At 33.5% G+C, this 26,158-nt stretch overlaps 1 protein-coding gene across 1 annotated transcript in view; it reads right to left on the reverse strand.

Moving 5' to 3' along the window:
* Positions 1-26,158, reverse strand: part of LOC140451849 (agrin-like) — a 714,345-nt gene that overhangs the window by 191,049 nt on the left and 497,138 nt on the right. Inside the window, exon 6 of the mRNA XM_072545755.1 lies at positions 6,038-6,253. Within this exon, the coding sequence (XP_072401856.1) occupies positions 6,038-6,253 (216 nt within the window). The remainder of the gene's footprint in view (positions 1-6,037; positions 6,254-26,158) is intronic.

Raw genomic sequence — 26,158 nt, forward strand, 5'->3', positions numbered from 1 at the left:
TGAAATTTTTAAGTTTAAAAATCAAGAGCAGCCTTTTGTAGATAAGGAAATGTCTAAGAAAGCAAAGATTCAATCTGCAAATTCGCTATTGGATGAAAGAATGTTATGGACTGTTGACTGGGACTGATAATGTAGACTTAATGAGAAAGCTGGAAGTTTTTGAGATGTGACTTTTTAGCGAACGAAATGGTAGTGCAGAGACTCGAAAGAGACAGAGAACTTTTGATCACTAAAAGAAGAAAGACAACACATGGGGCACATACGATTACGAGGTGTTACAGCTAATTATGAACGGCGAAATCGAATGAAAACGGGGTCTTCTTAGTTTTCTTTCACGAATCTGCTCAATATATATGAGTCGCTTGGGTAGCGATATGATACGTATTGTGATTGAAACATTTTTATCTTCCCATATGTTTTAGAATAAGTTTATGTTTGCTTTGAATAAATAATACAATTTTTTTTCGAATATTTCCTACCCTTTAAAAAAATATTAATTCGGGATTTTAGTCCATAGGGCATTTCATTATTGTTTGTATGAAAACAACAGCAATTTCAGTCTTGTATCATCCAACGCGCGAATCAATCTATTCTTTTCATCGATATTAAAAAGTTTTAATGAAGTTGATAACAACACATGCACTGGAGATCATATACTCGTACAAACAAACAAACACCAATTCAAAAAGCAAATAAAACCCAATAATATTAAAAGTTGGTTAGCTGAAATTAACTTTATCTTATAAAAAATAGTTGGTGTATTTCGATATTTCTCTTTAAACACAATAATTGTAATTGTTTTTATATATTTTATTTTGCTATACACGGTATCCAAAAGGTCTTGAAAATCACTAATGTTTCCTAAAGTAGATACGATAAAGGGACATTTTCAAAGAATACATTGCTTATTTTTAAATTGTCACTCGGACATATAACTTTCTCAAAGGCAGAATTTACAAAACAGTCATCAGACCAATAATGACATATACGGCAGAAACAAGACCTGACACAGAGAGGACAAAAAGGATGTTAGAAACAGCAGAGATGAAAACACTTAGATGATGGTTAGACACTATGGGACAGAGCTAGAAGTACAGATATACGACGTAGATGCAAGGTGGAGAACATCAAGAACTGGGTAAGAAATAGAAGAGTAGAATGGAACGATCATATAAGCCGAATGACAACAAATAGAGTAGTAAAGATGGCAAGAGACGGTTCCCCAATAGGAAGACAATCAGCAGGAAGACCACGAAAACGATGGAACGGCAACTTACTGGAGGCACATTGAAAAACAGACAGAGTCAGATCTATATAAAAAGATAAAGAAGAAGATATATAGAAACACAATAGTAGGATACTATGAATTAATCAGTAATACAACAGTAGAAAGTGGTTTAAGAATTAAAATTCCAGTTTAAATAGATGAAAGATACATTCCTACTTTTGTTATTTTGAAGCAATGATTACCAGACGGAAAAATTAACATCAAAAGAGTATTGTTATAACTATTTGAAAGTTCAAAAAAGTTCATAAACGGGATAAACAAAGCATAAATAAATATAGAATTAAAATAAATAAAAATTTACATTGAAAAATAATGGTTAAACAGAATATATAGTTGAAAGAAAAGTTAAGCGCCAACTATTTTTAGAATAACAAGAGTAAAACCAACCAGAAAGTTAACAAAACAAAAGAAATTGGAATAAAGAAAAATAACAAACATGTGAAGTTTATAACCTTACATCTTGTTTATCAGTCTCTGCAAATCTTCGAGAGTTTTTGAGAAAATAATAGTATCATTTGAATACCCAATGTTGGTAATTGGCGTTCCATTGACCCCCATTCTAGCACTTTTTTCCCCAAGAGTCCTTTCCAAAATTTCGTCAGACTATATATTGAAGAGAAGTGGTGATAGCACACAGCCCTGTCTCACCCCTCTTGTTTTCCAATGATACGTACGATTACGCGTTGTTTAAAATATAGATTGTTTATGATCTGACGGTTATTGTAGCCTATTTGTTTTGCTTTCAAGACTTCAATCAGCTGTTTGTGGCCAACTTTATCAAACGCCTTATTAAGCAATAAAACACTGAAAGCTTTTGTTGTCAACACTTCCACAAAATTAATTATTTATTTAATATTACTACAACAGTTTCGGCAGAGAGCCTTTTTCAAGTGATGTCTGTTTGCTATGCGTCTACACTTTATAGTCTTTGACTGAATAAGTCAAGGATGGAAGAGCTGAACTACGTCTATATTTTTTAATTTATTAATTTCCATAAATACTAATAAAGATAGCTTTTCAATATGCAGAATTTGAAATTGATCATTAAAAGAATGATTATCATCTAAAAGGTAAAGGCGAATCTATGTTTGTATTATTGAAAGTCCTTTTGTGTTCTACTGTACGTTTGTTAAATGTTCTACCAGTTTGTCCGATGTAACATTTTGGGCAATCACTATATGTAAGTTTGGATACACCACTGTGGTGTTAAAAAAGCATTCAGTATTATGATAACTAAATTTTACAACAATGAAATGCGTCTGTTTGGCTTAAAATATGCACTATTTTTGTGTGTACCGTGAATTACCTGAGGAAAAAGTAAACTAAACGAGGATAGTCCACTTTGCATTTCGTCATCATTATCATCATAACTGTTCAATCCTGTGGGATTATTGCAATGCTAAAGGAATATATCAATCCTTTTTTGAGGCGGTTTACTTATTTTTACTTTTATAAATCACTATGTATCTTTGCAACGTTGGTTATTTGTTTCTACACTTTTCTATTTCTGCATTTTGTCTTCCAATCTGTTAGGTTCATTGTGTTTATATCCTCTTCTATCTGGCCCCATCATCTCTTTCTGGGGTTTCTTCTATTTCTTGGCTCCAACGGGATCCATCTTGTAATTCTTTTTATCATTTTTGTTGGTGTTCTACTCATTATGTGTCTGACCTATTCTAGTCGCCTTGCTTTTATATGTTTAACTATGGTTTCGCCTCCCATTTTTTGTTCCATTTCCTTATTTGATCTCATACTTATTTCTCGTTCATTAGTTATCTTTGGTCCAAGGATTGATATCATTATTTTTCTTTCTAATATCGTCAAATCGTTTTCGTCCTTTTTTTGGTAATATCCTAGTACCTATTATCATGTTCATCATCATCATTCTGGCTTTTCAACCCTGCGTGGGTACTAACTTCCTCAAGAATTTCTCTCCTGTCGTCCCTATTCATCGTCTTTCTCGGCCAAGCACGTATTACCATATTTCTCATGTCTTCATCGATGTTATCAAGAAACCTTGTTCTGGGTCTTCTTCTTCTTCTTCTTTGACCAATGAGTCTATCAAGAAACGTTTTTCTAGCTGGGTCATTTTGTTCGATCCGCATTACATGCCCTATCCACCTCAGACGTCCTATCTCAATGTGTTTTACGATATCAGGTTCCTGGTATATTCTATAATGTTCGAAGTTGTATCGTCTTCACCACACTCCATTGTCATTCACTGCTCCATAGATTCGCCTTAGTACTTTTCTTTCGAAATGTCTTGACATGTTTTCATTGTCTTTTGTTAGAGTCCAGGTAGAAGTCCATGGAATAGGTAGAAAGAGGAAGTCATGGCTGCGAAATATTCGAGACTGGACAAACATGACTGTAGACGAATTATTCCACGTTGCAAAAGACAGAGAAGCTTTTAAAAATGTGGTCGCCAACCTCCGGTAATGGGGACGGCGTAAGAAGAAGAAGAGTCCAGGTTTCTGAACCATATGTATGACTGGGCGTATTATTGTTTCGTAGAGTTTGATTTTTGTATTTCTCGATATACGAAGGAGGAGACTAAGCCCAAAATAGCATCTGTTGACCGTGCAAATTGTGAGGTTTATCTCTGCGGTAGTATTATTTTCAGGGTTAAGGAGCGCTCCTAGGTATACAAATTCGTTCACTGCTTCGACGACGTCGTTTTCTATAATAAGTAGTGGTAGACTTTGGGGTTGCGTGTTTATTTTCATATACTTCGTTTTGTTGGTGTTTATTATTAAACCCATTTTTGTAGCTGATTTTTTTAATGCTACATACGCCTCTCGTACAGCGTTTTCCGTTCTCCCAATAATATTGATATCATCAGCATAGGATAGGAATTGCATTGATTTATTGTGTGTTGAACCAGTCGTTGTGATTTGTGACATACGTATTACTCTTTCCAGAGCCAGATAGAACAGTATACAGGAGAGACGGTCTCCCTGGCGCAGATTGTTATTTGTTTTAAAAGGTTCAGACAGTTCCCCCTGAATTCGTACTCTACATTCAACTTTTTCAAGAGATAGTTTTGTTAAATTTACCAACTGATTTATTCCTAGCTCTTTTATTGCTTTAAACATTTCTTTTCTATGCACAGAGTCGTAGGCTGCTTTGTAGTCCATAAATATGTGGATGCCATATTCCATTGTTTTTTCCAAAGTTTGTTTCAGGGTTGCAATATTTTCGTACTATCCGTTCTGCATATGGTGCCATACGGTGACATAGTACTGTAGAAAATAGTAACATAGTAACTGTGGTTAGAGAATTCAAAGATATCTCCTTTTTTGTGTATGGCGCAAAGTATTCCAATATTCTAATCATTGGGGAGGAGTTTCTGTGCCCATATTTCTTTTATAAGCTGCTGTAATGCCTTTATGGTATCATGAACACCTTCTTTATATAGTTCATCGTTTCCATTGAGTAGGTAATCACTGGTGTCAATAATGTCCTATAGACTCTGACTTTTGTCTGTCGGCTAATATTTTTGGATTTAAGGAGATGTTTGTTTCGTTCGAAAACTTAATATCCCTATTGAATTCTCTCCTTCATTCTGTCCACTCCTCAATTTTTTATTGCCAATCTTAGATAGCTAAAGTTGGTTACTTCTTCCAGTTGGTGATTTCTGGTTATTAGTTTTCTGGTTATAATAATAATACCCTTCTAATATCCAACTGTTGGCGGAATAACAGATACCTAGGTTGATGTTTACAATAGTTATAAACAAATAACCTTTTTGCCTTATTTTGTAGTTTTTGAAGCAACAAATTAATTTACAAATTTTAGAAATCGCTATTTTACAGATTTTTTTATGTTTTGAAAGATAAAATTTTGTACTTTTACCTCAAATATTAATCTTTTCAGTGGCATCTAAGCAAGAAATCTAAAAATGGCATTTTTTACACTAAATTGTTAATGATTACAAACAGACGGCGAAATCTCTTCAGAAAACATATAGGTTTTCTTTATTTAGGCCTATAATGACTAAAAAAATGTCATATCTGGATTTGTCACAGTCTCGAGAAAAATCTTATTTGCACGAGCTACAAAGGCTACTGGAAACGTCGGAGGTGTGATTATTGAGAAGAATTACAAGAAAGAGGAGTGACGACATTAGAAAAAAATATAACGTACAGAGTCCAAACGAGTGGATACTAAACAAAAAAAAGAATGGAATACATTCTTCCACATAAGCAGAATAGCGATGACCCGTGTGGTCAAAAGAGCAAGAGATAAATCAAGAACCTTCTATAGAGGTATCAATCCGTCAATGAACAAGCTGAGTTGCTTATAAGGAGGAGGAAGAAGAAAAATATCATGCACACACAGTTGCACAAGAAAAATAAAGAATATAAACCCAGTTGTGAAAAGGAGTCTATCATAATACTATAGGTTTTAATATGAATCTATGAAAATAATCCTATCTACCTATATATTTTTATGGGGGTCCATTTATGCACAATTAAAAAATATTTGTAAAAATATAAACGAAAGAGTATTTTACATGGTAAATAATTTTGTTCCAAACTTATTATTGCATTATATATTAAACGCTAGCTAGTTGCAGCTAGGTAAAAGCGTCTACAAATTTTATTTAAAACTTTAGCCTGTGTTGTACTTAAAATCAATATTTGCATCAGACGCTATCTACACTCATATAAAGCGTCCAGCTCCAGTGGTATTTACTATCAAGCAAGCAGACAAAAACCACCACCAAAACTATAAAACTTGATTAACCTGAACTGCATTTTCCCCGGTAAATAATATTCATCAGCTTTCTGGCTCGGCAGGCCTCCTGTCGCAGGGTACACTCATTCGAATAAGTTTTTCCGTCGGAGCCGCACACTGGAGTAAACTCCAAGGGACAGGGGTCTCCACATCGGCAGACGGGGTTGCGGTGCTCATCCAACTGGCACACTTCAGGCTCGGTGCATTGGACACCGGCACAAGGATCTGGAATTAAGCACAGAGTATATTAGTACATGTGAAACGATGTTGCCACATCAGAATATTTAACTACCTTTGTTCTTGACTAAAATAAATTTACAGTAATAACAAAATAATTATCACCGCTCATCATCGACTATTAAGACGTTCTGAGATTATTGTATCAATATAGTGTCTTATATTTACGTTAAGAAATGTCTTATCCATAATATTTTTACGAGTAAGCGCAGTTTCAAAACAAAAAATATTTGGATGTTGCAAAATAATATAGCAGGCAGCGTTTGTCTTCATCTTTACGAATATGGAAGAAGATAACTATGGTACATTTAACCAACTTACACTTCTAAACGATTAATGGAATTCGCAGAAAACCTTTCGTTGTAGTAAGAGGTACGGTAAACTGCACTGGTGTTCTCTATAATGTTTAAGGGTAGGTAAACTGCACTGGAGTTCTCCATAATTTTTTTAATTACTTTGTTTAGAATATTTTTGCTGTATTATCAGTTAGAGTTAATTTATATAAAAGGAGGAGAAACAATTCAAATGGAATTTTAAATATTATTAATTATTTGGCTAATAATGAATGTATAAATATAATAATTAACCTGCTGTACAATTATTTTGTAGATTATTGTAATAACAAAACATTATAATAGTGTACTTACTGATTATTTAAATTTGTATTAACTTGTAATGTCCAACTTAATACAACTTAATCAACTATATAAACTGTTGGTTTTTCATTACGTTTCGAAATTTCCAGTAACTCTGATTTAAAGGCGTATTCTGGAAAATTGATATTATTTTTAACTAACCAATTTATTATGCTCGGTACATTCCACGACTATTTTGGTTGTTTCTCCAAAATCTCCGAATGGTAAGGTACATTATCTAAAACTGTAACTTATGGTTCACTCAAACTAGGTAACAGTTTCTTCTCAAGCTATTTCAAACATATCTGCATTCATGTTTTCATGGTAATCAGCAGATTTTGATTTTGAAGAAAAAATCAAATCTGCGTTTTCCTTAAAGCCTTCTTACCCTCCTGCATGAAGAATGATGTGTCTTTTACCTTTGCCATCTGTGTGTTTTATTGATTTTATACTGTGGTCTTGCCAAAATCTTTTAATTCCACCATTTGCAAATATCCATGTCTCATCTATGTATATGAATGTAGCATTTTCAAATTTAAGTCTAGTATATTCTCTCAAAAATTTAATTCTTTTGTGAACCACAGTACTCCTTTCGCATAAAATTAACCTATTATTTTCTTTTTTGAATTTAAATCCTAAATCTCTCAACACTTTCCGAAGGCTAGTCCTCTTTGCTTGCCTTTCTCCTATTTTTGCCAGTAAAGTAAAAGTAAAGTCTTAACTGACATTTTAATCATTTTCACGCATTCGATACAAAATATTGCGAATTTCAAATTTTTTTCCACCATGTAAGTCAATGCTCCAATGTTTACGAGTTGTTTTCTTGTCTTCGTGATACTCAGTCACAGTAAAATCTTCTTGAGAATCTCTGACAGTCTTCATTACAGTTTTTAGCTTACTTTCACTTATCCCGAGTGCATACACAAACGCGTTGATTTATACATAATAATAACTTTAAAGGTCCACCATTGTCTCTCCATGGTAAAGTATTTATGCACATTTACAATTAATTCATCACTATCCAACTTACGTCTAGGTAGGATGGTCACTTGAAACTACACGTTTGAATTACAATATACAGAGTTTAGATCAATATGACAGAAACTTTCTAACTGTTGTGCTTTGTAATTTGTAATTGTAATGTAATTATGTTAGACAAAAGGTTTAGAAATGGTTGGAAACCTTACATAAACAAACTAAAATGTTTCCCACAATTATTTTATTTTTAGTACAAGTATTTTCATTTGAAAATAAAAGTTAAATATATTTACCAAAACCCTAACTTTAACCCGTAATCGCAGACGTCTCAAAAACGGTACATTCTAACAGACATATGGTCAATCTAACCACCGCTATTTAAATTGACAAAATGTTCTATTTTACTCCTAAGTATTTTTTAACAAAAATTAAAAGTGATATTTTAGTACTTTGTATAACTACCTTGAATATAAATTATCCGTTTTTATAATACAAATGTTATAACCCAAAAATGTATATTAAAAAAGAAACAAATAAAACAAATAGGAAAATTAGATTCAAACATGACTTTAGATTATTCCACGTTGCAAAAGAGAGAGAAAGTTTTAGAAATGTGGTCGCCAACCTCCGTTAATGGAGACGGCGTAGGAAGAAGAAGATTCAAACACTACATAAAACTAAAAAAAAATGTTAAAAATCATTTCGCGAAAATTATTGTTGACCACACTACCAATACGCCTTATAAATAATAGATCTCACATCCAACTCTAATTGCAATTTTTTTTCATGTCTTTATATAATGCAGTTATAATGCGCTTACCAACAACTTCATTTATATATACTAATAAAACGAACCACGACATTGAAATATCATTTTACTGTTTTCATATTTAGTTTGAAACAATTCAAAAGCACATATGGGAATCGTAATAACTTTTTAAACAACTCAATTTAAGCTGTTTATTTAGATAAACCCACCTATATATAATTAAATCATTTGTATATATAAAATAGGTTTAGGAAATTATTGCAGACTTTAAAATATTATTTAATATCAAGATAAATATGAATTACAAAAAATTAATACTACTTCTTATTTTAGCGTATGGCTTTCTTCTTCTTCAGCTCACTTTGTCCATTGCTCTTCCATTTGTTTCCGTGGATGTTTACTATTAGCAATTCTTGTCCATTGCTCGTTCTCAATTCTCATCCACGTTATGTTCGATATCATCCGTCCACCTCTCCTATAGTCTGCCTACTGTTTTTCTGTTCACTCTTGGTCGCCAGTTTGTTATTCTCGGTGTCTATTTTTATTTTTCAGAGTTATCTCGAGTAACATGTCCCCCATGTAACCCATTGGCACTTGCGCCTGGCGGCATCAGTAATTTTTGTTCTGTGAGAAATATCGGTAGTCCGAATTCTGTTTCTAAAACTGATAGAGAACATACCTCTCCTCATCGCTAGTTGTATTGTTATCATATAAAGCTGAGAGATTTATTACCCTTTTAATAGTTCCAAAAACTATAAATCTTCTGATGCTACTTCTTGACAAATATAGATAGGCTTGCCTGTAATTTCAATAAGGCATATTCTTTAATTACAATTAAGTCAAAACATCACAAACCCTGGACTACCAAAGGTATCCCCATATCAGCCAAGAATATGTCTAACGTCTTTGTTACTGAATATATCTCCAAAACAGCTAAAAGAATGTACTATCAGAATCGTCTGGGAAGCTCCAAAAATGTTGCAAGAGAAACTTGATCCAGAATAAACGATCTTCGAAATAAAATTAACACAGCTTAAACATTTTTTCTTCCAAACCCTGAAAATCTAAATAAATACTTCGTTAATGTAAGTAAAAATATAACACCAACTATTCTGCCATAACAAGATCCTATTTCCTATCTCCCAAATTCAAAAAAGGTCTCAAATTCATTCTTTGTAAGACCAGTTGATAAATCTACACTGATCCAAACAATGAATAGTATCAAAAGCAAATGTTCCTGTAGTATTGATGGACTATCCATAAAAATGTTAGTCTTAAATCTCCCAAAAAAAGTGTTGAAAGTTTTGGTCTCACTAATTAACGATTCCATTGAAATAGGTATATTTCCAGAGTGCCCAAAGACAGACATTAATATTCTTCTTCATAAGGATGGTGAAAAATCGAATGTCTGCAACTATAGACCTATTGCCTTACTACCGGTCCTATCCAAAATAATTGAGATACTTATAAAAGCCCGACTTATGTCCTTTCTCGTTGAAAACAACATTTTATCACAAAGTCAGTTCGGTTTTTTATATTATAAATGTACCAGCGATGCTATGTTTTCCGTAGTACATGAGGTCTATCAAGCACTAATCAATAATCTTTATACTGCCACTGTTTTCTGTGACTATTGATTGTGACTTGATTGTGTAAATCAAATTTTAATAAAAAATCTAAATTTCTACGGAATTCGAGGTATTTTTTTGAATTGGTTCCAATCTTACTTGAGGAATAGGAAATAACTAGTTAGAGCAAATAATGCTGATTCTAGTTACAAAAGCATTGTATGTGGAGTATCACAAGGTTCAGTATTTGGTCCTCTACTGTTCCTTATCTTTATAAATGATATCAATAACTTAAAAATCGATAAAACCTTTTTTCTTTTTGCTAATGATACCAGTATTACCTGAAGGAAATCTAATATTGCAACTCTTCATGCAATAATAACTTCTGATCTTCTTAAGATATAAACCTGGTCCGATGGACGTGGACCAGCTCGCACCCACGCACCTTGGGAAATCGTTCGTGGTAGCACAGACATGTCTGTGTCGATGCGTCGTGTCCATCGAGAGTCAGTAACATCAAAGGTGCATTACATGCCCGTGCGACGCGATCCGAAATTGTTTGCTAAAAAATGAAATGGACAAACGAAGTTATTTTTGATTTTTTAAATTTGTATCAAAATAACCAAGTTTATGGAATTCTACGGCGCCAGAGCATAAGAACTGGAACGATATATACGATGTACCAATAAACCGAATAAAAAATCAATTGAAGAATAGTACTATTTCGAGTAAAGACTTAAAAAAGAAGAGAGACAATTTAATAACATAATAAATATAGTAATTACTAATTAATACTACAACTGCAGCTGCAGCCACGATACGTTCTCTTTCACTTGCCATTTTGAAATAACGTTAAATCAAACACTACTGTCACGGACCGTAGGAAGAGCTCTGTCTGCTTTGCCGTCCGTGCTCATCGGCTGTGTGCGAGGATCTTTAGGATCCCCATGCTAGCAAAGAACTAAAAGCAGGAATTGTAACGAAATTAGAAGATGGTTGGTCACTATCTGCCGTAGCGAACCATTTTAACGTAAGCAATACAACAGTTGAACGAATGTTGGAGACTGAAACACCAAAACATATTATGAGACAAACACCAGTAGGAAGAAGGTCAAAGGGAAGACCCAAACTTAGATACATGGAACAAGTGGAGCAAGATCTGAACACACTTAAGATTACCAACTGGAAAAACAAAGCAAGGAACAGAACAGAATGGCGGAAAATCCTAGAACAAGCCAGGACCCAGAAAGGGTTGTCGAGCTACTGATGATGATGATGAATACAACAGTTTTTAATATTAATAAAAGATGGAGAGAACAAGAAACTCTTGACAGAAAGCAAGGTCCTGGATGACCAAAAATATCTACCGCTCATGAAGATCGTACGCTTTTGGAGAGATTAGAAGAGAATCCTTTTGAAGATGCGAAAACTGCAAGAATTATGTCACAGTTTCCGGGAAGAAAGACAACGACTTGGCGCAGAATTAAAGCATCGCGTCTTAGGTACCGAACTGCAGCAAAAAACAAGCTCTTACACCACCACAGAAGCAATCAAGACATATATTTGCTTTAAACCATCAGCTACACAATCAAGATTTTTGGGACAGGGTAATATTTACAGATGAGAACATTTTTTAATCTTTTAAAATGGAAAAAATTGGGGTGTATAGACCAGATAACAATAGTATCTAACTCACTTAAGCAAGCAATTGTCGTTGATTTAAGCCCAGAGATCTTAAAAAATGTACAACTTTTTTATATATGACAAAATATTTTCCACTTTGATCAAAGTACTTCTTGATATGTAATGCAATTCTTCAGCAAATCTCAAATGACTATTTTCCTCTCAATCCCGGTGTTTGAATATATTTTCCAATGCTAAGGTGATGAACGATGCTTTATTTTATTTTATTTAATAAATGTTAATATCGAGAATACGAATCCAGTTTATTTCTTTATAGAAGTCAGTTAAACATATTCTGAGACCAGCATATGATCGGAGAAGGCATTCAGAAGCCATGTGTTGTATGGTTTGTCTTTTAAAGCCGCAACTACAACTTGGAGCCTGATCCTTCACCACTTTGGTCGATGCTAGCAGATCTACTTCATCCAGAACGGACTTTATTTAATTTCAGCCATGTCTTATGATTCTAATCAAAACCTGAAACCAGTTAAGTAGGATGTAGTGCTAGATGAATGTGGTGTTCTGTGCTCTAAAGCCGTGTGATATTGGGGACCTACATAGATCTATTAATATGTGGACCTATATAACATTGAATAACTTACGCTAATTGTTTTGAACCAAACCTATTAATACTGTCCTAACAAATCCGAAAATATTTTAAAGAAATGTACATGAATCCTTAATATTATGCAAAAAGTATAATCAAAAAATGAAAAAAAATCAACTTTCAATACACTGCATCTTTTCCACGGCAACATAACATTATGTTGCTCGTATTATAGATTGCGTATTATATTTCTCAATATTTATAACATCTTGTATTTATAGGCATTCAATAAACTTGACAATAAAAACATTATTCTTAATTTTAGATATAACACACATATATCAGAAAGGGGACAATTCATGACCTCATTTTGTATAAAATAATGACAATCCCTAACTTTCTATAATTTTCTTTGTTTCCATTATCCGGCTTTTTAAAAAAACCAGAGTTTCCTAATTCAAATAAATTTTTCTCGAAATCCACTTCTGTGACCGTTGCACACAAAATTACCAAGTTTCTAATGCAAATTGAATTATCGAACTAGCATAAAAGCTTTTCTGAAAAACCTTCTGTCTGGAATTTCTTTCGACAAGTACGTCGATATTAGCAGCGCTGTCAGATGGAGGCAACTAGAGAAGTTCTTATGATTGTTAAGGGGATATTTTATAAATGGTTTGGTAACTTCTCAAAAGAACAGTGGAGAGCTTGGAGGATATGAAATTGAAACAACTAAAAATGAACCTGAGAATTGGATTTTGGATTTCAAGATTATTGGTGTAGTGTGCCAAATTACCTGCAGATTTTATATTTAGGTTTAATAATGTTTGTTAATACTTAGAAGTGAATACTGCCACAGTAGTGTACTGTAATAATTTTAGAATATAATAAAATCATTATACTTCATTATTGATTATCATAACTCCGTGGCGGTGGCAGTTTCCATGAAGAAGGAAAAGTACTTTCATACATTTTTTTTTGGAAAAATTAACATGTTAAATTTTCTTGTGGTTCTATTAAATTGGTGCAGCATACATTGTGTAAATCTGGTAAATCCTATACTGGTAAAGATGGTACTAAATGGTTAGTGCACCAAAATCAAAACAAAGTTGGAAAAACCAGCCTTCAGAATATTGTTACACATATACCAGGTATAAAAGGTACTGCAAAAGAAGCTAAAACAATATTGGATTGTTGGAAACTTTTTTTCTCGGATGAAATCATTCAATATATTACAGATTGTACCAACGAGAAACTTCAAAAAATTAGACTCACCATAAACGCAAAACATTACAATCCTACAGATTTTGATGAAATGAGTGCATTTGTCGAGCTTTTATATCTTGCTGGTGTAAAAAGAGCTCAACATTTAAATACTTCAGAACTTTGGAGCACGGACGGAACGGCCCCAGAATACTTTGCTGCTACTATGTCAGAACGGCATTTTCACTCTTTGGTACAAGCTATTAGGTTTGATGATATTAAATCTAGAGTAAAAAGAGTCCAAGAAGATCATTTGGCGCCTGTGCGATACGTTTTGGATAACTTTGTTTGGAAGTGTTTACAACATTACTTGGTGGGTAGTTACATAACAGTGGATGAGATGCTTCAGAGTTTCAAAGGGAGATGCAAGTTTTGCCAGTATATTGCAAATAAACCTGCGAAATATGGCATAAAAATCTACGCTGTTATAGACTTTCAAATGTTTTATATGCCTAACATTGAAATTTATGCAGGTAAACAACCAACTGGTCCATATGAACTAAAGAACGATGCCCATAGTGTTGTAAGAAGACTTTTAAGATATTGTAGTGGTACTGGACGAAATATAACTATGGGCAATTACTTACATCTGTATCTTTGGCTAATGACTTGGTACACAACCACCGTATAACGTTAGTTGTCACTTTACGTAAGAACAAGCGAGAAGTTCCTCCAATTTTTTTAGATACTAAATTTCGAAAAAGAAATAGCAGCATGTTTGCTTGGGGAGTCGATCCCAATAAATGCGTTCTTACCTCATATGTACCAAAACCTAATAGAAATGTGCTGATGCTGTCGACGTTTCACAAAGATGATGAAATTGATCTAGAAAGTGGCGATGCAATGAAACCTTCAGTCATAACATTCTATAATCTAACAAAAGGAGCTGGTGATATGGTGGACAGGATGAAGGTAGAATATTCGACTACAAGAGTGAGCAACTGTTGGCCTTTAACTGTTTTTTGTTCTTTACTCAATATTGCTGGCATAAATTCACAAATTGTTCACTGCAGCAATACAGACACAAAGCTCAAACGAAGAATATATCTGACATATTTTACTAAGCAACTTACGAAGTCCCATATTGTTCGTCGACCAAGTATTACATCACTGTCAATTCAACTAAGGCAAAAAATTAGAAATATTCTAGGAAATAAAGCCATTCCAGTTGATGCTGCCGAACTAAATGATGCGAATACGAAACTTCGTTGTTTCTTTTGCCCGAAGGGAAAAAACAGATTTACTCAGCACCTATGTCATACATGTTTGAAATCCGTTAATCCGTATGGAAAGAGCATATTGCAAAAACAGTTTTGACTTGCGCTGACTGTATTAACAGAGGAGAAGATTCCTAAATTAATAACTTGTTATTTTTTGTTGTTAATTTTCTTGGTTGTAAACAGCTTTTTAATAAAACCGTTAAAAAAATTGCATAAAGTTCTCATTTGCAACAGTTATACTAAATTATATTTTATCATACCAGTTGTTCAATTTTCCAATAAATATATTAAATACATAAATAAAATAACAATATAAGCTATGAAAAATACTTCCAAGTACCAAATATCTTAAAAAAGGGAACAACATTATTATGTTAGATACAATCTAACACGGTACCTACGGCGGGAGATTCATAAGCGGTACCGATCGCGGGTTAATAGGGTCAGTTAGTTCTTCTTCTACTTTTACTTTTATTGTGTTGTTTTGGTAGGTATTTTCGATCGTTTTAATTATTCCTAGAGTATCTCTTTTGCGTACAATAAGTCCTTTAATTTGACCTTGTTAAAGTCCACAAAACATAGATATGCCGGCTTGCTGCATTCTAATGATTTCTCTTGCACTTGCCTCATTATAAATATAGCGTCGGTGAAGACGATTAGTAGGAAGATCACGAAATCGATCGAACGGCAGCTTACTGGAGGTAAATTGAAAAACGCTATGATACTCTAATTGCCAATATGATAAAGGAACTCACTAACAATAATAAAATATAGGCAAAATATATTGTGGTACGAATAAATAAACGAGAAGTTACTCATTCAATCGAAGTAATATTACAGATTAACGCAGTGAACAGAGTCGTGATAGATAGATACTTGACACGACGTACGGGAAATACCTCAAATTTCAAGCGGAATGCGAGCCTCTCATGTTCTCTTATAACAAAATATTGTAATACTTGAGGCTCCGATGAAAGCACCGTTACATTTTGAGGGGATTTAAGGGAATTAAAAACTATGGCTTAGCTGTTTGACTGGCTCGATGATTTTATATAAAATTTTGCGTTTCTGCACTTCTAATCTGTGGCGCACCTAGAGGGGGGTTTTGGGGGTTAAAAACCCCCCCAGGGCATATAAAGTAAACAATATATAAAGAATAGTAAGAAAATGTAACTTGTCTTTCATACACAATACAAAAAATCCAAAACGCTGATTGAATAATTAAATTACCACTTTAAATATGTAGAACACAATAATTATTGTATGAATAGACAATAATTAATATTTTTCATTATATTTACATATAGATACCTAATATTAGGCTTATGAAAAAGTAGACAGAACGAGTCTATTGCGATTAGCATGCGCCTACAGAACTGTATCTGCGGCGGCCTTGTGGACTATCACGGGTTGTGTTCCTCTGCATGTGTTACTAGTAGAAAAGAGACATTTCTGGGAGAAGAAAGCATTTGACAACAGCTATAAAAAAAAAGAAGAAAGGGAAAAATCAATGGAAAGACGGCAAGAAGAGTGGAACAACAAGGAAGATGTTGCTCAGTGGACAAATATGCTGATCTCGAGCCTAAGGGACTGGGTAGATTGTCTGTTTTAGGGCGTATCTTCATAGGTTCAGAAAGACAGATACAGATAAATGCCTATACTGCGAATATTCCGACATTGTTACTCACACAATGCTGGAGTGTAATATATGTACAGTGGAGAGAAACAGAATGTATAAAGAAATAGGTATGAACCCTGTGAGTGTAAGAGAGATGATCGTGAAGATGACAGGAAATACGGAGGGATGGAATAGTGTTCACAATTACATCCGAGTAGTCAATGAAAAAGAAAGAACAAGAAGAGAAACACCAACTGGGCTAACGACAGAGATAAGATCTAATTACTATTTTAATGGGAATAAGTCGCAATTGAAGGTTAAAATAAGTTTATTGACGTTTGAATTTTTGATTTTTGACCTTGCACTGATGACTTGTTTATACTCCAACAATTAATAGAAAAAAGAATAGCGGTTGGTACCGAAGTACATCTAGCCTTCATCGACCTAGAAAAGGGCGTATAATACAGTTCCAAGACTTAAATTGTGGCAAGCTTAACAACAACTCTTAACAACTTAACAACACTACTTACCTAAAAATCGGATATAGACTATCAGAGCCAATAAAAGTAACAAAAGGACTAAAACAAGAATGCAGTATGTCACTCTTACTGTTTAATTTATATATTGAGGCAGCCCTCCAAAATTGGAAAAACCACTGCCAGGGAATGGGAATCCCCTAGGAAATGACGTATTGTTCTCCCTGAACTTTGCAGATGACCAAGTCATGCTAGCTCAAGATTCTTATGATCTAGAATTTATGATAAAGTGTCTATAGAGAGAATATTTAAAAAGGGGGTTACAAGTCAGCATGAAGAAAACAGAATATTTACTTAATTATCAATTCAGATGCAGCATGAAGAAAACAGAATATTTACTTAATTATCAATTCAGATGCAAGGTCTGAAGTGTTGATAGACGAGGACGTGGAAATCAAACAAGTGGAAAAATTTTAACATTTAGGTCTACTCATTGCTAACAATGGCTTGGGAGAAACCGAAATTAAACACGAATTAATCAGGGACGTAAAAGTGTAGGATGACTGAACTTCTTATGGTGGGATCACAACATTTCTAAAAGGAACAAAAAAATAATAGGGCAAACCATGGTTGAATCAGTTCTTTGTTATGGCTCTGAAGTATCGACAATTAATGCAGACCTGAAGAGAAGATTGTTGGCAGTTGAAATGGATTATTTGAGAAGAAGTGCTAGAACATCAAGGCAAGAAAGGAAGAGCACCGAATCTATAAGAAATAACATGAATGCTACAGAAACGGTCATTGACAGAATAGAAAGAAGAGATTCAAAATGGTTTGGACATCTATTGAAAATGCCTGACAAACGTTGGCCCCAAATACTTCACAAATGGAAGCCACCTGGAAGAAAAAAAAAGAGGTAGACCTCAACGCTCATGAAATGAAGGAATTAGAAGATCAATGGAATCGAGAGGTTTGGAGGAGGAGCATGCCTTAGACCGGGAGGATTACCGGAGGAGAATGGAAATACGGCGATAGTCGTCTTCAAAATGTATTGTATTTACAAGTTTGATTAATGTTAAACATCAATAACCTTATTTTTAACCTTCAATTGTGGCTTATTCCCATTAAAATAGTAATTACTTAAAAATGCCACAAGAAAATAGCTTCAGAAGAATAGATAAGATCTAGATACGAGAAGGGAGTATTCCAAAAATCTCGTCAGCCTTACAGTGGCCACCCCATTTTCGGAGTACGGTACGTGCGACAGTCAACTGCGCACAAGTAAGAGAGGGTGGTTTTAGTTTTTAGGCAGGATAATAGATACCTGAATGTTTGGCACTGCTATCTTTAGTACTTTAAATTTAACTAAAACCCCAATTTTAGGGACTTAAAATGGAGGTAGTATAAAAAAATTTCAAAACCCCCCCCCCCTTAAGATAAATTCTGGGTGCGCCACTGCTTCTAATATTATTTTATTTTTAAACCACAGTTACATACTTTGTCGTTAAAGGGGACTGTGGACATGTAACTTCATAAGTGACTCCAAAATTAGACGTTTTTCACTACGTTTAAAAATACTATATTTACGAAAGGAAGGAACCGTTACCAATAAAGTACCATACATCCTCTTAAGACTTTTAAAAACTAGCACAGCAAGACAATATGAATAATATCCAAAAAAAAATGAGCGCCAAATAAAAACAAAGAAAAACAAGATAAAATATTGGTAAAAAAGGAAAAAGATATCAAATTTCTAGGTAACGATGATTTTGAACCCATAGTCTGATATCAACTTTTGTATCGTTTGGTTGGCTAACACGTATATTTAAAAGATGGATAACAGATGGTCTTTAACTTAAATTAACAGTGATATATTTTTTTTATTGAATAAAGAAATAAATAGGCAAACGATTAAAAGTAATGAGATAAGAGTGGAGGAATTCTTGTAAAAATGTATTATAATAACAAAACTAAATAATACCGAAACTAAAACAAAAATATCTACCTCAATAATTAAATACGATGTAACGTTATAAACGTCACGTTTGTTAGTTTCTTTAAATCAATATTTTATTTCCATTTTTTTGACAATTTTTTTTGATTTTATTCATCTTTGTCTTTGTCTTTTCTTGTACTATTTTTATTCTAAAAATAGTTGACGCTCAACTTTTCGATCAACTTTCTATTTACTAAATATTCTGTCATAATCTAAATTCCAATTTTAGCTTTCACTTAATATTCTAATTCCTCTATTTATGGCCTATTATGTTTTATGCCATAAAACATAAAAAATTTTTATGCCCACTTCAGTTAACAAAGTATATCTGTCAGTTGGCAACTTCCTACTTCTGTCAGTTGTACTTCTGTAAAAAGGGGAATTGTCGTTCATCTATAAAAAGTCATGCTTCGATTGAAAATTCATTCATTTTAGGATAAGATTATATTTAATATTTAATCAATAACTAGTGTTTGTTTTGGTAACTTTTTATAATATCCTATTTGAGTTAACCTAAAGCTACACACGACGATTTATTTTTCAATGTATTATTCCCAAATGCAGTTATCATCTTTAATGTATTTTAGCTAATTTTTTTAATAACACTTATATTCATCTCTCTGTCTCTTTATCAACCATTTTTAATCCACTCCTGAATGATCTCTCCCAATTGCTTCCATATTTCTCTATCTTGCGCTAATCTAATCCACTGTTTGCCTTCTACTGCTATTATGTCAAGTACCCATCTTTTTTGAGGTATTCCCATGCTTCTTGTTGTCGTTCTTGGTCTCCATTCTAGAATTCTCCATGTCCACCTGTTGTCATTATATCGGGCTACGTGACCTGCCCAGCGCCATTTCATTTTTGTAATTTCTTCCACAATATCCCTAATCTTCGTTATACGTCTTATCTCGGTGTTTCTAATCTTGTCTCTCACAATTTTTTAGCAGATTTTTTGGTAAGGGCTACTGTCTCCAAGCCGTAGGTACAAACTGGTAGTATGCATGTGTTATACACCTTTTTCATTAAGTTTACAGGAATGGAGGTGTTTTTCAAGATATATGCTATTTGTTCTTCTTTTGTTCTTGTTCTTTTAATTTCAGCATCTTAATTTGGTTTTCCTAGTTTGATGACATGACCTAGATATACATAATGTTCAACATTTTCTATGGTATGATTTTGTATTGTTATATTTGTCTGGTCTCGGCTCAGTATTTTTGTTTTACTGTAGTTCATTTTTAAGCCTACCACTCCTGAAACTGCATTCAATTGTTGTAACATATTATTTAGTTCTTGGATATTATCGGCTATTAAAACTATGTCATCTGCGAATCTCAAGTGGTTTTAGTATCATCCGTCGACGTTGATACACTTGTTGTTTCATTCTAGTTTCTTAAAAATGTCTTCTAAAGCAAGGGTAAATAGTTTGGGAGAGATGGTGTCTCCTATTTGCTAATAGGATTAGTATACTATTGGTAATTTGCTATTTTGTATTTAATATTGTCTTGTAGTCTTCATAGTGTAAAGAAATACTTAAAAAGTTATGATGTTACTAACACCTTTTGGTCAGACGTACCCTAGTAACAAGGGTGAAAGTTTTTGAACCTAGTGCCACACAGAAGCTTTCCGAAACCCATGCAATAATAACTGCAGCTGCTATTCAGAATTCAACGGCCACCTGAAGATACATACATGTAAGAATCTAGATTCAGCTACATCTAAACCAACAACTACATTCTACAATCCTGTCCAACTACTTGAAGACAATAATATTTGCCATAAATATCATTTTAAAATCTTTTTTTTTGTATAGTTGTAGGCAAGATTTGTTCGTTTTTCTAAATTTAATATTAAAATTTGAATTTTATATTTTTCTTTATGTGCAAACATGATTAGTTAATATCTTAGTTTGTTTGTCCCAGCCAAACTCATTATTCAGATTTACCTTTTAAGATAAGACTTTCAGAGGTAGTTATATTATTACACATTGGGCCCCACGTTGGGCGCCAATGTGTAACCTTGAAGATCTAAAATTTACGAGATTGGACAAGAAATTTACGTAGATTTGGGTTATCGCATAGCAGGTTTTCATTCGCGGTATTCATAGGCGGTTGTTTCTCGTATGAGGTTTTTTAATTTTCTTTAGCTGATTAGCGGATTTTGTCTATAACGGATTAGCGGTATTTTTTCAGTGTAATGTTTCTTTTTGAGTAGTCGTTCACTAAGAGAAGCGAAAAACACGTCTGTTGACTACAGGAGTCAACAGTCAAGAAGAGAGAGCGAAAAAGCACATCAATTCCGTACGAACACCAAGATCAGTGAGAGATTTTTTTCATTGTACTAAAATGCCTGTATTTTTAAAGGAGTGGGCTAGAGTCATAAGGAGGAATTATTACTAACGGTTGCATTCAGTAACTGTTTTCAATATTAAAGTTGAGAATAGATGATTTTATACATCGATAAATATAGTATTGCTTTTCGCACGTGAAAACTTGAAACTAAACGGTAAAAGAAGTACCGAATGACCGCGCACAAGATGGAGTGATAAACTTCCGTACACTGGAAGCAGATCAAGTCAATGAAAAAGCCGAATTGGAAGACCAATGCACAAATTAATAGAAATAACCAGAGACAAAAATATATGAAGATGGATCGTCACATGACGATTGCTACTAAGTTCGTCCGGAGCCTTAAGTTTAATGAGAGAAAAATCAATAATTTTTAAAATAAAAAAAAAAAAAACAATTATAAATAAATTTTTGAAAGATTAAAATGCAAATGTCCAATGTTTTGAAAATGAGTGAGGTATGATTTATGTCAATTTATTTCGGATTAGCTGAAATGTATTCCAATTTCTTGGACTAATATCATAGTTTTCGTTATTTTCACTTAAGCTTCCCAGCTTATTTATAATTACTGGACATGTTTGAACTAAATTATATATACAAGCTTCGAAACTTTCAGTTTAATGTTCGGAACTTTCCGAGGAAGGCATACTGGCACTTTCGCGAAAGCAAATAATCAAGAAATAGTGTAGTACTTTGTTTTGCTCTATTTTTCAATTCTCTATTTTCTAATTCCAAGAATTCATAAATCCAAAAATTTGTAAAAATATATAAAAATTCATAAATAAGTCAAAATTCCAATATTATAGAAATTTAAAAAATTCGTAAATCCTGAATTACACCACACATTAACATGTTAATTTAAATAAAATTTTAATAAAAGAAGAAATAGAAGAGTAGAATGGAACGATCATATTAGCCGAATGACAACAAATAGAGTAGTGAAGATGGCAAGCGACGGTCCCCAATGGAAAGACGATCAGTAGGAAGACCACGAAAACGATGGAACGATAACTTACTGGAGGCACATTGAAAAACAGACAGTCATATCTACATAAAAAGAAGAAGGAGAAAAAGAAGAAGCAGAGGAATTTCACTAGAAGAAATATTAGTAAAAATAGACATAGATGTTATGTAATTCTTTTTTCTTCTGTAGGCAAACAGAGATAAAAGATCGTAAGTGTTTTTTTACACTAAAAATTGTTACAAAAAAAGGAAAACCTTAAAAAAAATTAACAAAACACTAACTTGATAGACCGAGATGAAGCCACACTTTACACCAAAGTCTAGTATGAAGTGACGATATGATTTTTCCAAGTCGTATTTCTGCCGAAAGAATTACATCAGATTCGTGTCGTGTGAAATCTTCCATCCAATCAGATAATTAAACAAAACGTATTTTTTAAAACCATCAGTGTTTATAACGACTAAATAAGATTTAAACTTGAATTAAACAAAACGAACACTTTTAAACTTTGTTTATTCCATTGTCTGAGAACTAAAGTGCTCCGATAAGCATACTTTGAGTTGTTTCAAAAATCGTTGGTTCGAATAAATAATTACAAGTCGCAGAAAATTTCAGGTTTATACAGGGTCGGACAAAATTATTAAAATAAAGTTAATTCAAGTCAAAGGATTTTGAAATACTCAAACTAAGACCTACAGAACTTTCGAATCGTTACAATGTTAAAGGTAATCTGTAGAAGTAAAATTATTATTCGTAAGCATTTGTAGTTACTGGAACCTTTTACTGATCAGTAGAACGTTTTTCTTGTTAAATTTACTTATAAGTAAATCAGTTGAACAATATCACCGATTGTTTATTATTAATGAAAACTAAGCTTTTCGAATCCGGTCCTGGACTTCCGTTTCCGTTTGTTAAGCGGAATGTGTGCCTCCGGAAAATGTTGACGAAATAAGACTGTAATAATGTTGCATTACGGAACAAATTTATTCTTTATTTTTAAAGTGTTCTGGCGCAACTTTAATGCATAAAATATCATCGAGTTTTCTTCCCAACCACTCTACTAAAGATGACTCGACTCGGTTCATTCTGGAGATTTTGTCTGCAACGTACGAGAAAGCTTTTCTCTCTTTTTACCTTTTGAGTGGCATAAAGGATCGCCTACATTTTTGACAAGCAATTACTTTTGAATGAATAATTAGCCGACGTTATGCAATAACTAGAAGGGGTATACTGAGACAGCCACTTTTCCTTTTTGCTGAAATGACGAAAAACGACCTAGACAGAAAAGTATTTAAACGGGTATTATATTATGCAGTCGCTGAAAATAAAGGGTGTGTAACAAACTTTTTCAGTAAAGTACAAATTGTTCAAGAAATTTCTATGTACATCTAAAAAATCACCAGAAATTACCACAAATAAACAACTTAATATAGATGTACAGGAAGTTCGAAAAATACTTGAAAACCTGAAGAACAGAAAAGCAGCAGGTAAAGACGGGATACCAAACAAATTACTGAAATATTGTGGAGCAGCAATGACAGAACAATTAATAACATTATTTATAACATTAAAAAACTACAGAGGTATAAACTTGTTAAATACTATGCTAAAACTTACAAATTAAAATTTTACATGTGCTAATAAATCAGAGGATAAGTTTAGCAGATGAACAACAGGGTTTTCGTAGTGGAAGATCGTGTCCAGATGCAACATTCGTTATAAAGTGAATTGACAAATCACTAGAGTATACTAGACTAGCATTTCTGTGTCTAATTGACCTATAGAAAGCGTTTGACAGAGTAAGACTAGAACCACGAGTAGAACCAAGACATTCGTACGACAAGCCGTTCATAGATTTTGAAGTATTCTCATTATGCCCGCAATTCACAAGCATCTAATCGATTCTTTGACCGTCCAAATCTTGCATGCGTGGCAAAATATGGACAAGAGCAGAGTAGAAACCAATGATTCAGTATTTGTTATAGTTAACCATGAGTTCAAACTTAGCACTTTTTACCTTTAATTTTAATTTTTTCAGTAAGGTAGCGATTTTTTCTGGAGAAGAGGCTGTAAGTGAGAGTAGAGTGAGGATTTTTTTGTTAACGATCCGGAAAATGTTGCGTCAACGTCGGCGTGGTCTTTAACAAATGTTCTAGTGAGTGCTGAGGAGATACAAGCAGAAGCCAATATCATGCAAATAGCCGACGGCATGCATGGCAAAATATGGACAAGAGCAGAGTAGAAATCAATGATTCAGCATTTGTTATAGTTAACCATGAGTTCAAACTTAGCACTTTTTACCTTTAATTTTAATTTTTTCAGTAAGGTAGTGATTTTTTCTGGAGAAGAGGCTGTAAGTGAGAGTAGAGTGAGGATTTTTGGGTTAACGATCCGGAAAATGTTGCGTCAACGTCGGCGTGGTCTTTAACAAATGTTCTAGTGAGTGCTGAGGAGATACAAGCAGAAGCCAATATCATGCAAATAGCCGATGGCATCGATCAAAGCGATAGAGACCATAAAATTTTTAGTGATCGTGATTCCGTTAGTGATATCGACTGGAATCCATCAGGTGAAGAGCAGATTCAAACTTTCTCTAGTGAAAAGACCGAACAATCTAAAAATAAAGATGCAATGGAAGAAGAAAAGAAAAGAAATTACTACTACGAAAAAGACCAAATAAAATGGTCGAAAATTCCTCCAAAAAGAACTAAAGCTCTCAAAGAAAATATTGTGACAATTCCGCTTTGTTTAAAGGTGCCAATCGCGCTAATACTCCTAACAGTATTATAGACAAGGAAATTCTATCCCTCGAGAAAAATTCCTAAAACAATTAGTCCAAAGCTTGTACATTACACACATGAAAAGAAGACAATATAAGTCCAATGTGCCACGACAGATTCTAGCTATTGCATCAGATATTCTTGGCACTAAATATTGAAGTGTTCCTGAGCTTCTTCGAGCCAATGAAAATCGAAAAAGAAAGAGATTTCATCTCTGTCCAGCCAAGAAAAACAGAAAAACGAACTATGTTTGTGCAGAGTGTACAATACAAACTTCAATTTGTCTTTAAAGCATTTATGGCAGTTCATCTTGTAATCTTAGTTTATAAATAAAAAAATCATCAAAAAAAATTTGTTTGTTTTCTTTATAAAAAAAAGGGTCTTATGGTCTTAAAAAATGGTAAAGGGTTAAAGAGAAGCGGGCTTAACGAGCCTGCGGTCTTAATCCGCTTTGTACTAGTATACAGTGTGTTAGTTTTGCATTTATCTTTACCTGTATTCGATTATGGAAGTAGATGTTTTTGATGGTTTGTATATCCCGATATGAATCTGATAAAGTTGTTAGTTTATTGATTTTGTTGGTTAGGACTTTTTGTGGTAAGCTTACGTGCGGTATTTAGTTGATTTATACCTCTATAATTGTTGGGGTCTTCTTTATCTCCTGTCTTAAACATTGGTGCTATTATGCTGTTTCTCCATGCGTCTGGTATCTTACAGTGCAATATTAGTTTTTGTATCAAGCAAGTTTTGTTATCTCTAGGGTTATACTTTCTCGTCCGTGTTTTAGAAGCTATTTGGTTATTCCGTCTGGTCCTGGTGACTTTCTATTTTTGAGTAAATTTATGGCTATCTCTACTTCCTGAAAACTGATTTCTATTTCGTATCTCAATTCAGGTAAGTTATCGTGTTGATTATTATTTTCCTTATCTTAAAATAAAGTAGTATTCATATCAAAAGTACAAACCATTCCTTCGTCATTATTACAGATTCTCTCGTTATCAACAATTGGTCAACTATATACTAAGAACCCTATAGTCTTACTTGTCAAGAA

Source organism: Diabrotica undecimpunctata, chromosome 10 (genome assembly GCF_040954645.1).
Source record: "Diabrotica undecimpunctata isolate CICGRU chromosome 10, icDiaUnde3, whole genome shotgun sequence".
Lineage (NCBI taxonomy): Eukaryota > Metazoa > Arthropoda > Insecta > Coleoptera > Chrysomelidae > Diabrotica > Diabrotica undecimpunctata.